The following is a 12,500-nucleotide window of genomic DNA, read 5'->3' as shown; positions in this document are numbered from 1 at the left end:
CCTGTTCAAGCCTAATTTGACCTTGCCTAACTCAGTCTAACCTGACCTGACCTAACCTAAGCTAACCTAGCCCAATTCAACCTGACCTAACCTAACCTAACCTAACCTAACCTACAAAGCTGCCAGCTCTTCCCATAGTGAAATGACTTTTAGTGGAAGCCCCACATTTTTATATAATATTATTTATTTATGTAAAATATACTTATATGTCATCTATTTATTATCCAAATATATTCTAACCTATTTATTATTTGTTTATTCATTTACTTATTAAATAATTTATATATCTACCAATTGTTTATATACTTATTCATTTATCTGTCTACCAATTTATTTGTTTATTTATTTATTTGGTTATTAAATAATTTGTTTGTTCCTCTATGTGTAAACATTGACCTATAGGTAATGAATCAATGTCTTGGACTATGCCACACTGGCTTCCACTCTTGCAATTCTCTCTCTCCCTCTATCTATCTATCTATATATCTCTCTATCTTTCTCTCTCTCTCTCTCTCTATCTTTCTCTCTCTCTCTCTCTCTCTCTCCCTCTCTCTCCCTCTCTCTCTCCGCTCCTCCCACCACCTCCTTTCTCCCTTCATCATTGCTCTCGCACTACTTCCCACCTGTGTGCCCCACCCCTTGTGCAGGAAAGCCTAAAGGGTTGAGGGAGGGGGTGGAGGGTGGAGGGGCTGAGGAGGAGGGGGGTTAGGGGGTGGAGGGTTTCTCTCCTTCCTGCCTTCCGACTGTCTTGGCTCATTCCGGCGAAAATACTCGCCCGCCCGCCCGCCCGCCCGTCCTCCCGGCCGCCCCACCCCCTCGGCCGGCCGGCCTCCATTGCCACCTCAACCTCCACCTCAAGCAACCTGCCCACCTCCATAAGACGTTCCTCCGCATGCCAAGTCCTCCGTCATATCTCTCTCTCTCTTTTTCTCTCTCTCTCTCTCTCGCTCTTGCTCTCGCTCTCCCCCCCCCTCTCTCTCTCTCTCTCTCTCTCTCTCTCTCTCTCTCTCTCTCTCTCTCTCTCTCTCTCTCTCTCTCTCTCTCTCTCTCTCTCTCTCTCTCTCTCTCTCTCTCTCTCTCTCTCTCTCTCTCTTTCTCTCGAGTAACCTCTTTTCCTCCATAACCTCCAATAGGACAAGCCATTTTGCCTTCCCTCTCCTCCTCCTCCTCTTCCTCCTTCTCCTCCTCCTCCTCCTCCATTTCAACATTTCCTCTTCTTTCGCTTGAGTCACTTCTCGAACATCCTCCCGACCTCTTCCACTCCTCTCCTCCACCTCCACCACCTCCACTACCTCCACTACCTCCTCTCTCCTCATCCCCCTCTTCTTCCACTTCCTCCACTCCATATCTTCCACCTCCACGTTGTTACAGACCAAACACATAACTCCCAGCAAGTCTCGGGAGCCGTGCCAACTCCACGTGGGCTTGGAGGGAAGGAGGAGGAAGAGGAGGAGGAGGAGGAGGAAAAGGAGGAGGAGGAGGAGAAGGAGGAAGAGGAGGAGGAGGAAGGGGCAGGCGTCTCGAATGTGGGAAGGGAAGAGGAAGAGCAAGGGGGAGGAGGAGGAGGAGGAGGAGAAAGGGGCAGGCGTCTCGAATGTGGGAAGGGAAGAGGAAGGGCAAGGGAGGAAGAGGAGGAGGAGGAGGAGGAGGAGGAGTGTGTCACATGTGGAGATGGGAGAGGAATGGCAAGGGAGGGGAGGAGGATCAGGAAGATGAGGAGGAAGAGAGGTGGAAAAGGAGGAAGTTGAAAAAATTGAAATTGAATTGGAAGGAATGTTTGCGTGCAACGATAATGACTAATTGTGGAAAAAAGAGGGAGGGAGGGAAGGAGGGAAGGAGGGAGAGAAGTGGAGAGGGAGTGAAGAGGTGTGAAGGAGTAAAGAGCGAGAAAAGAGAAGAAAAGTATGAAAAGAGAAGAAAAGTATGAAGAGAAAATTAATGGCGTGGAGCATGAATCATTCTGACAAAAGAAAAGAAGAAGAAAAAAAAAAAAGAAAAGAAAAAAAAAGAAAGAAAGATGGGGATTTCGTTGCAATTTACCAGCGCTTCTATTTATAGGGACACAATCGCACCGGAGTGGTTATGGTAAAGAATAGTCCGAAGGAGCTCAATTGAAAAGAGGGATATTTGAAGTAATCACCATTATGTATTGGTTGGAGATTAATCTTCATCTATAAGAGTGCTGCGTAACTCTGGTCCGTAGAGATGTCACTGCAAAAAAAAGAAAAGAAAAAAGAAAAAAAAAAAAAAATATATATATATATATATATATATATATATATATATATATATGTGTGTGTGTGTGTGTGTGTGTGTGTGTGTGTGTGTGTGTGTGTGTGTGTGTGTGTGTGTGTGTGTGTGTGTGTGTGTGTGTGCTTGCAATAAGTACTCTGTATGTGATTATGCATAAACAAATGTGTGTGTGTGTGTGTACGTGTGTGTATGTGTGTGTATATATATGTGTATGCGTGTGTGTGTGTGTGTGTGTGTGTGTGTGTGTGTGTGTGTGTGTGTGTGTGTGTGTGTGTGTTTACCCAGTTGAGTGTTGCAAGACTGAGTCACCTTTGCGATATCCTTCGTGTTTATTTGTTTGCTTATTTGTTCTACACATTTACATCGTGGTGTGTGTGTGTGTGTGTGTGTGTGTGTGTGTGTGTGTGTGTGTGTGTGTGTGTGTGTGTGTGTACGTGTGTGCGTTACATGGATTAAATGTATTTATTGATCGTTTCCAATTCACTTGATTGTGTCTCATATACCAGTCATATCGCATTTGTTTGAATATTCTCTCTCTCGCTCTGTCTTTCTCTCTCTATCTCTCTCTCTCTTCTTCTCTTCCTTTCTTTCTTGTGAGTATCATTACCACAAAATTTCTTTATATATGAGCCTTGCGAGACCGCGCATCTTGTGTTTTTGGAAATGTCATGGTTCCTTTTTGCACATCGAGCGGACACGTCATGAGACCTTGCACCTCTCGTTCTCTCCGCATGGAAACTCCGCAGAAGTCTTCCTCATTTCTTGGTTTCCTCTTCAAAAAACGTTTCCCAGTCATATAAGTAAACAAACAAATAAATAAGCGAGTAAATAGATCAATGGAAGTTGGCAGTTTATATTGATTTGGAATGCTTGTCTCTTTGCACTCTGTGGAAAAGCATCATGCGGGCATTGTGGGCTGTTTTTTGTCTTTGTTTTAACATATCATCATCTTTTAGGGATATATATATATATATATATATATATATATATATTATATATATATATATATATATATATATATACATATATATATATATGTATATATATATAAATATACGTATATATATCTATTTTTTTTTATTTAATTATTTATTCATTTATTCATTTGTTCATTTATTTCACATCTGTCGTTATCCTTGTCGGCAAACTGAATTTCTTACTGTTCCAGATAACTGTCTTTGTAAACCCCTTTCACACTATACGGTTATTTCTGGCACCCCCCCCTTTTTTTTCCTTATCCCCAAAAAAGTGTCCTTGTTATTATCCTGTACCACTTCTCTCCCCGACATTTATACGTCTTCAGTTTGTTCTTTATCGTTTTTATCCACCGACGGACACTCGAATGGTTTCGTCCTCCCGCTGTGACGTCACGGAGTCGCTTGTGTCTAGTCCCATGTACTTAGGGTAAAGATGGCTACCAAGGCTGCAGTTAAGTGCTTCCTGGCGTGAGGTCTATGACCTCATTTTATTGGGAATACTTTCGCTGTGTCTTTTACTGAAAATTTATTTGAAGTCTCGCAAGATTTTGTTTAACTGAGGGAAACCTATTCAGTAATCAGGGAGCTTAATCTAGTTTTCATTATTTGTTTTGTTTTACAATTTGTATGGCTGTTCTGGGTGTCAGGGGATTTTATTCAGCTAATGAAAAACCTTTATCATCCTTCAGATTTTCTCTGTTTTTTTTATTTTTCATTTATTTATTTATTTTTATTTCACATTACAAGCTTCATTACTCAACTTTCTACTACAGCGGCGAGAGTGTCCACAAGGAGAGAAACGCTGGTAAACTAGCCCAAAATAGCAGCAACAACAACAACAACAACAGCAACAACAACAACAACAACAACAATAACAACAACTTTCTGACATAGAATATAACTCTGGGATGACCCTGTGTTCGAGATGACCTGGAAATGGTTGGAATTAACACGTAAAACTGTGACCCACCGTTCAATAGGGTGACCAAAATAGGGTTAACCTTGAAATCACGAGAAGCTTAATGAAATCGCCTTCTGGTAGCCAGAATAAATACACAAAATCGTGACTCACTTGACCACGCCCACTAAAAGACACTTCCATAAGCTAAATTAGATTGTCAACCGGTATCAAAAGCTTACTTCCTTTGAAGTCAATAAAATGGTTTAAATTGTTGATTGATAGTTTATGGATAAATTGATCTGTAAAGTTTTTGAGTTTGTGAACTTGTATTTGTTCGAGTTTATGCACAATTCCCTCGTCATCATCTTTGCCATCCTCTTGTTTGTCTGATTTTATAGTTTCGACGTCTTTATTTTTTCTTCGACTTGTTTTTCTGTCACGTTCGTTTCGTTCATCATTAACACGCTCAGGTCCATCTCTCCTCAAATTGTCACGAAATTGATCTTATTCTCATCGTAATTGTTGCAGTTATGCTTTCATTTATGAAGTTCGTTATTGTTCGAGAATACAGTGATACAATACACTGAATACAGTGGATACAGTGAAAACAAGAGCGGAGTTGTGAGTATCTTGAGTGAAAGGTTTACGATATGAACTTGGATGTTTAATGGGAATGAAGGTTCACACAAACACACACATACACACACACACACACACACACACACACACACACACACACACACACACACACACACACACACACACACACACACACACACACACACACACACACACACACACACACACACACACACACACACACACACACACACACACACACACACACACACAAATACGTCTCGTGGTGCAGTGGTAGCGATCGCAGACGCTGTCACAGCGGTCTAGGTACGAGTCCCGCCTAGGGCTGAAATAATTTCAGTATCGCTGCGCTGTGAGTCGTTGCTCCAACTCTCTTGGGTGGTGTGTGTGTGTGTGTGCGTGTAATGTCACAGTATTACCCATAGATCGGTCATACGAGCTCTGAGCTCTCATCCGGGAGGCTAATAACTGTCGATCACGAGTCCAACACGTGATCCAAGACCATGGTGAATCACACAGATGCAATCCTACCAGGTTTGATCTGTGATTAACGTGATCAGTGATCTGGGTGAAGAGTCGCTTGCGACTTTAGGTAACAAGAGTGGGTATTCACAACCAGATTTAAATTTACACAAATCTTTTACAAACTATCAGACGAACATGATGATTATGTCCAGTTGGATGAACGAAATGAAAAGATAAATGTATGTTAGCGTATGCAATTTGACGTATGATTTTCAAAATAGCTACCGCGAAAAGACATGAAAGAATTGAGATGTCTGACTAAGATATTTGGTGACAATTGGCACGAAGGTCTCGAAGCCCACAGGAAACTTAGTCGTCCTGTTGAGTGATGCTGCAACGTCAGAAGTGATCAGGGACGTCGCAGGGTACTGAAGGAGATGACGACGATCTCGTCCAAAGCCAGTCGCCGTTACTCGTGTCTCTTCTTCACATCGCGCGAGTGTCTGTGGTCCGGAGCCAACCGTCTCGTAACGGTCGCCTCGCCCTCACGTCGCGTCGCCCCCTTGGCCCTCCTTCGCCGCCCCTTGAGGTCTTCCTTCGTCAGATCAGAAACCTGGCGGAAGACTCGAATTTTCTAACTTCCAGTGATTTATGAATTTAATCCTTTGGATTAAATTCTCGTGTTTATTTTGACAGAAAGAGAAAATGTAGTGATCTACCTCGTTTAACGTAAGATGCGCGTGTTTAGTTTGATTCGGACAGTGACTGTGTTGTAATCTTTATTGTGATTTATTCTGTTATTGTTGTTGTTATTATTATTATTTTTTTCAAATCGACAGAGGGCAAAGTAATGTAACAACAAACGCTGCCTAACGCCCAAACACAGGAAGGAAAGGGGAGGAGGAAATGTTTCATTAAAATGATCACATTTTTCTTGAAAGAAGAGCAAATTTCGTACAGATAAGAAAGCCAAAGGTAACCCATAAAAAAAATCCCCGAAAGAATAAAAAAATAAATAAATAAATAAAAAATAAAAATAAAAAAGAGCCTTTGGTTTCCGAGTGTCTGAGAAATATATATTTTTTCGAAATCGTCAAGGCTTGATGATTTCGAGCCATATCGAAACGATGTTTTCGAAAAGATAAGCCTCTGGGTTCCACTCGATTTTGCTCCTTACCCACGGAATCTTCAACTCCAAGAAGTTGAAGACCACTCGAAGAAGAAGAAGAAGAAGAAGAACCTTCCGAAAGAAAGTTCTCCCGCGCAACCCAGTACGGTTTATTCATTGTTCTGCGACAGTAGAAGGGCCGCGACACTATATATATACATACATATGTATAAATCGAAGTCCTCCGAAGAGGATCACTAAAGGGAACCCTCCCTTCGAGCCGACCCACCTCCTCCTCCACCGCGACCGCCTTTCCTTCCCGCAAGCTCTCAAAATCGCGCCGGACGTCCATTGTGAGCGTCCGCGTGTTCACAAGCTTCTGCAGGAACTCGTCTCTCAAGAGACTGTGAGTAGGAAAGAGAGAGTGAGAAGAGAGACAGGGAGAACTTCTCCTCCTCCTCTTCCTCCTGCTCCTCCTGGCGCCGACGAAGGACGTTCGCTTCCCCGCGCCCTTGGGAAGTACGTGCCTTGCGCTGGGCTTAGGCCTCCTTCCTCCAGTAGGACATGCTCGTTGTACAGGTCCCCATGGGAGGCAAAGGTCGCAAAGTCGCCTTCCACGGCTCTACACAGGTACAGTATATATATATATATATACACTTGTGCCTGCATATAAAGTCATGTGGCTCAACCCTCTGTGGCGCGGCGCGTTAGTGCATCTGTATATGGTTGGTGTCTGGAGGCCCCAAGATATTTATCTATTTATTTATTTATTAATAAATAAATTTATTTATTAATTTATTCATCTATCTATCTGTTTACTTTCTTATTTTTTGGATAAGTTCTCATTTCACCCTATTATATTTTGCCATTTTTATCAGATTGTTTAGCTTCATTACACTTTGCAATATTCCCTTGGTTAAGCACTTTGACACACATTCCTAGATTACGTTGGGTTAAGTTAGATTAGGTTAGGAGCCTGCCTATTTTCACTGTTTGGAGGTCACCCAACGCATGTATTCTTATAATATTCATGTTGCCATTTCCACAATATTCACTTAAAGAGTTTTTACAAAGTAAGCATTTATTGGCTTTAATTGTACCGTTGGTGTTCCTGTCAGTGTTAATGGAATTAATGTATTATTGTCAATTGGATTTTATTATACATGGGTTCCTTAGTTATCTTTATAATGGCACTGAATGTGATAGATTTGAGAATTTTTCACAGTTTATATTTTCCTGGTTGCTGCATATGTCTGTGATCGACATGGAAGTTATTATAGTTATCAGATTGAAATAGATTAAAGTTGTTGTGACGTCACGGGACATTCAGACACAGCAAAGCTTTGCAGGTTATAAGATTGTGTTGAAGTTGTTTTGAATGTGATCTAAAGATCTATGTGGCCCACAAACCACATAAGGTCCACATAAATTGTTTTAGATGTAACTAGAAGCATCACGTAGCTTGTAAGTCCCTAGGATATGTGTTGATCATAAGATCTACATAAATTGTTTTGAATATAATTAGTTGCATTATATAAGTGGTCTATGGGTCTTTGGAATCTGACAATGATATCCACATAGAATGTTTTAGATAGAATTAGATATATTAGGTTTTGCAAGTCTCTGGCCTCATATGTTAATGATAAACTTCACAAGAATTATTTTTGGATGTGACTACAAGCATTATGTGGTATACAGACCTTTGTTTTTATGTTAATACATACTCCACATGGTATTAAGTAGATTGTAAAACTTCGGGAGAACATTCGCGTTCTTCATTTGTTTGACAACCCCTGTGTAATGCGGTAACCCGCACTCACCAATACATCACGTGATTACCGAATGACGGTGTCGGTAATTTCTTATCTGACCAGCCAGCGCTCCATAAGCGAGAAGATTGCGCCGTTGGCAAGCGAGTGGGGTCGTTTGTGTTCAAGAACAGTTGAATGATGCGCAGTCGATATGACGTCATGTCGGACTTTCGATTCGAATTTTTTTTTTAATAAGAACCAGAAACGTTGAAGTTTGGTTATTTCAGAATTTTTTTTATTCGTAGTGCACCTTAAAATAGATGTTACATGGTTCAGAATGGGTGAATTGGACCTTAATCGTTATAATATACGAAAAAATAAAAAAGGCAGTAATTCGACTTTTCAACTGCTCCAAGTAAATGACCATTTCAGTACAATGAAAGATTTCATTCAGGCGAGGCTTGATCCTCCCCATTCTGAAAGTTTTTCTTTTTATCGAGGACCCCGTCATGCGTCAAGTGCAACGATATTTATAAATATTGAGTCCGCATGTTAAAGACAAATGGGATTTCATTGTGGAATGACAAAGAAAACGGCGAAAGGTATCGTGGGGGGAAAGAGGAGTGGGGGGGTCTCTTTAGCAGATTCCCCCCCACCCCCGTTATGTACCGTGCCAGCCTATCAGCTGTATAGATTCGCCGTGATGAAGAGGTCACGTGACTAACGACCCAGTCCACTTTCGAGTCCGGCCTGACCTACCGTGATCTGCCGTGACCTGCCGTGACCTGTCATACAAAGCCCTATTATGCCCTTCCTTGTCGCGCCATGATCCATCCTATTTCTCTCTCTCTCTCTCTCTCTCTCTCTCTCTCTCTCTCTCTCTCTCTCTCTCTCTCTCTCTCTCTCTCTCTCTCTCTCTCTCTCTCTCTCTCTCTCTTTCCCTTCCTCTCTCCCTTCGCCAGGAGCGATCCACCAACGCTGGTGACGTCATCCCAGGTGGAATATTGGGCGATGACGCACCGTTGAGGGGGCCTCCTGTCTTAACATAGAGAAATGTGCGCAGTCCCTCACTTGCTTACCTCTCCCTTACCTTACCCACTTCCCCCACACCCACAACCACCCGGCCTCGAACCAAAATGTATTTTCGTAGGATAAAGATTTTTTTTTTTTTTTTGGGGGGGGGGTTCCAGAAGAGGTTCCTTTATCAGACGGCAAGCCACTTGAAGGTCTCACGTGGCTGACGGACATGTTTGTAAAGAGTGAGAGAAAGAGAGAGAGATTTTTCTGACGTCACGTCTGGGAAAGAGAGGAACTAAGATTGGACGCCTCTTCAGTTTCTAAATCCAAATCTTGGGCAAAGATTTTATTTTTGTAATTCCTGGTGATTTTATTTATTTTTAAGAAACCTCCTAAAAATAATAGTACAGGGTTGATAAATAAATGCATTGATATGTAAATGAATTAATGAATGTACTGTATATGAACAGATAAATAAATGGGTTAATACGTAATAAATTGATAAATAGACATAGATAAATGAATTTATTAATATGTAATTAGATTAATAAATAGACATATATAGATAAATAAATGGATTAATATGTAAATAGATTAATAAATAGACATATATAGATAAATAAATGGATAAATATGTAAATAGATTGATAAATAGACATACATAGATAAATAAATGTATTAGTATATAAATAGATTAATAAATAAACACGAACAGAAACTCAGAGAACCTTCATGTCTAAACAGACATGAACAAATAAATGAATGCGTATAGATAACCAAAAAAAAAAAAAAAAATGAAATAGAATAAGATAGATGAATAACTTTAGAGCCAAAGGTCGCCGAAGTAGGTCCTCCTGCCGGAGTCGCCAGCGAAGTATCGGCGACTTCGAAGTGATGCGGCGCCCCTGGGGCCCCCTCGCTGCCGACGGTGAGCCACACAGCTGAATAAAGTATCCTGGCGGGGAGCCGAAAACAAAGAATTGCATTTCCCCGGTTCTGTCCTTGAGGAACAACATCGAACAGTAACCCAACGGCCCTGCTGTGGATGTGCTGTGCCTTGCTGCATTGCTTTCGACCTGGACTGTGGGTGGGAGATAGGGAGGAGCTAAGATGAGAGGGGGGTGGAAGGGTGGTGGATGCGAGTGGAATGGGGGGGAGGAGTGGGTGTGTGACTCTGATTTGGCTACCTCAATTATATGGTGGAAGAAACCCTTGACATATAGATAAATAGATAGAATGATAATTAACATACTTCTTTAAGTGTAGATGAGTCATCAGTCGTAATAGAATATTACGTGACCCTGGTCCGTAGAGGCGTTACTAAGGTCCCTAAAGTATTGATTGCATACAAGAAAGGGTTTGTGTTTGAAATCCCATTTTTTTTTTTTTGTCATTTGAAGCACAGTCGCTTCAAAAAGTTTTTCTGCAAATCTCTTTTCTACATGGTATCACAGTTGATATAAAATACAATTATTGTCGAAAAAGATGGAAATAAGTTTGATTTTTTATCATTACATTTATGTTTATTTAGAGAAAAGAGCAAAGGAGATACATGTGTTCTACTCTTTAAAGGCAATTTTCTTACCAGTTTGTATTTTTTTATGTATGTGGATTGACATAATCAGTTTTATGATTGACTACAGGTCTTGTCATTGATAATGAGTATTGTTTTTGATTAAGGTTTTACTTAGAATATATTTCCTAAATTAAGAGTCTTTAGATTGATTTAAAGTCTTGATTATGAAAAGGTCTTCCCATTGGTCCAAAACCTTTCTGGAAAAGAGTCTTTCTTAGACTACCGCCAGGCGATCTTATTTAATCAAAGAAAGCTCTCAGCCTTCCTCCATCCACCACAAGAGCTGTTGATGGCGTGAAGGTCATACTATTCTCGTGACACGACGACTTCCATGCTCGAAGGTCATGTCCTTCTTCTGAGACTCTTTCGGGACCTTTCCAGGGTGGCGAAGGACGCATAGCCGACCCCAACTACTCCAACAAGAAGGAACGCAGCTTCCTCAGGCACTCGTACCACCCTCAGCAGCAGCAAGGACAGCAGCAGCAGCAGCAGCAGCAGCAGCAGCAGCAGCAGCAGCAACAGCAGCAAGGACAGCAGCAGCAGCAACAGCATCACAATCAACATAAGCAGCAGCAACAGAATTCGAATTGCCATAATGTAAGTAACATGAATCTTTTAATAGTATAGTATAATTAGAATATATATGTGTACATATACGGTACATACATACATACATACATACATATATATATATATATATATATATATATGTATATATATATGTATATATATATATATGTATATATATATATATATATACATACATATATATACATATATATACGTATATATATATATATATATATAAATATATATGCATATATGTATATATATATATATATATATATATATATATATGTATATACTGTATACACACACAAATATATATATATATATATATATATATATATATATAGTGTATATATATTGTATATATATATATATGTATATATATATATATATATAATACTACTGTGTTTCTCTTAGAGTTAAATCTTCTTGATTGTGATACTCTGAAAATGATAATGAATATATATGGCCATGAGTTTCACGGAATGGAAACCCACAACCCCACAATAGGCATCAACGGTCCTCAGACCCTTTCATAGATCTCTCTGGGAAGAAATATTGTTGTTTTGTTTGTTTTGTTTTTATAAAAAATGGGGGAAAACTTGTCGTAAGTGGTAGAGAGATCTTGGGTCTGGTCTGGTGTGATGGATTTCTCAGATGGGGCGACAGGGAGATGAGTCTCACCGACGTCCCTTTCACAGGCACCTGTCATTAGCTCCAAGGCCTATACAACAATAAAAATTCTTTCATCGGTTCTTGATACTTCAGTCAACTTTGAGATCGGTTGATGTAAACGGCATGACGTCATATCGACTTGTTTTTACGTCATGTCGACTCTTTCTTTCAGCGAATATCTTACTCGTTTCCTCCTTCCTCCCTTTTCGCTCCACTTAAGCGTTTAACCACGTAGCTTTTTGTAATTTTATATAACTCAATTTTTCATTTGTCGCTTTCGTGGCAGCATTCTATTTATTCATTTATTTATTTATAAATTTATTTATTCATTTATTTATTTATTTTTCTTTGTGTGTGAGTCTTTTTCCCTCTATGTAGTTATGGCGAGCGCGTTTGAAGTGGTGTTTGACTGTGTGAATGGAGTATTTGGTTGTCAAACATATTTGACAACCAAGTACCCAATTCACACGGTGAAACCACTTCAAACCGTTGTTTGACAAACTGGGTTTGACAAACAGTTTGACCGTGTAAATTGGCTTTAAGGACCATTTTTTCCCTGCTTTTAGGGAAGCCTGTGCCCTAACATGGGCTAAATCTATTTGAGTAA

The 12,500-nt window shown here is 40.2% G+C and overlaps 1 protein-coding gene across 11 annotated transcripts in view; it reads left to right on the top strand.

Annotated features, from left to right (window-relative positions):
* Positions 1-12,500, top strand: part of LOC143027117 (uncharacterized) — a 249,394-nt gene that overhangs the window by 149,835 nt on the left and 87,059 nt on the right. For 7 of the 11 annotated variants that reach the window (XM_076188133.1, XM_076188141.1, XM_076188137.1 and 4 more), the window contains exon 3: positions 11,030-11,245. In XM_076188133.1, coding sequence (XP_076044248.1) covers positions 11,030-11,245 — 216 coding nt within the window. Of the gene's footprint in view, positions 1-6,035; positions 6,935-11,029; positions 11,246-12,500 lie in introns of all 11 variants that reach the window. The other 4 variants (XM_076188139.1, XM_076188134.1, XM_076188136.1 and 1 more) reach the window with 1 other exon arrangement.

Source organism: Oratosquilla oratoria, chromosome 7 (assembly GCF_046742065.1).
Source record: "Oratosquilla oratoria isolate Oo_2021 chromosome 7, ASM4674206v1, whole genome shotgun sequence".
Classification (NCBI taxonomy): Eukaryota; Metazoa; Arthropoda; class Malacostraca; order Stomatopoda; family Squillidae; genus Oratosquilla; species Oratosquilla oratoria.
This window is presented reverse-complemented; position numbering and strand designations above follow the sequence as displayed.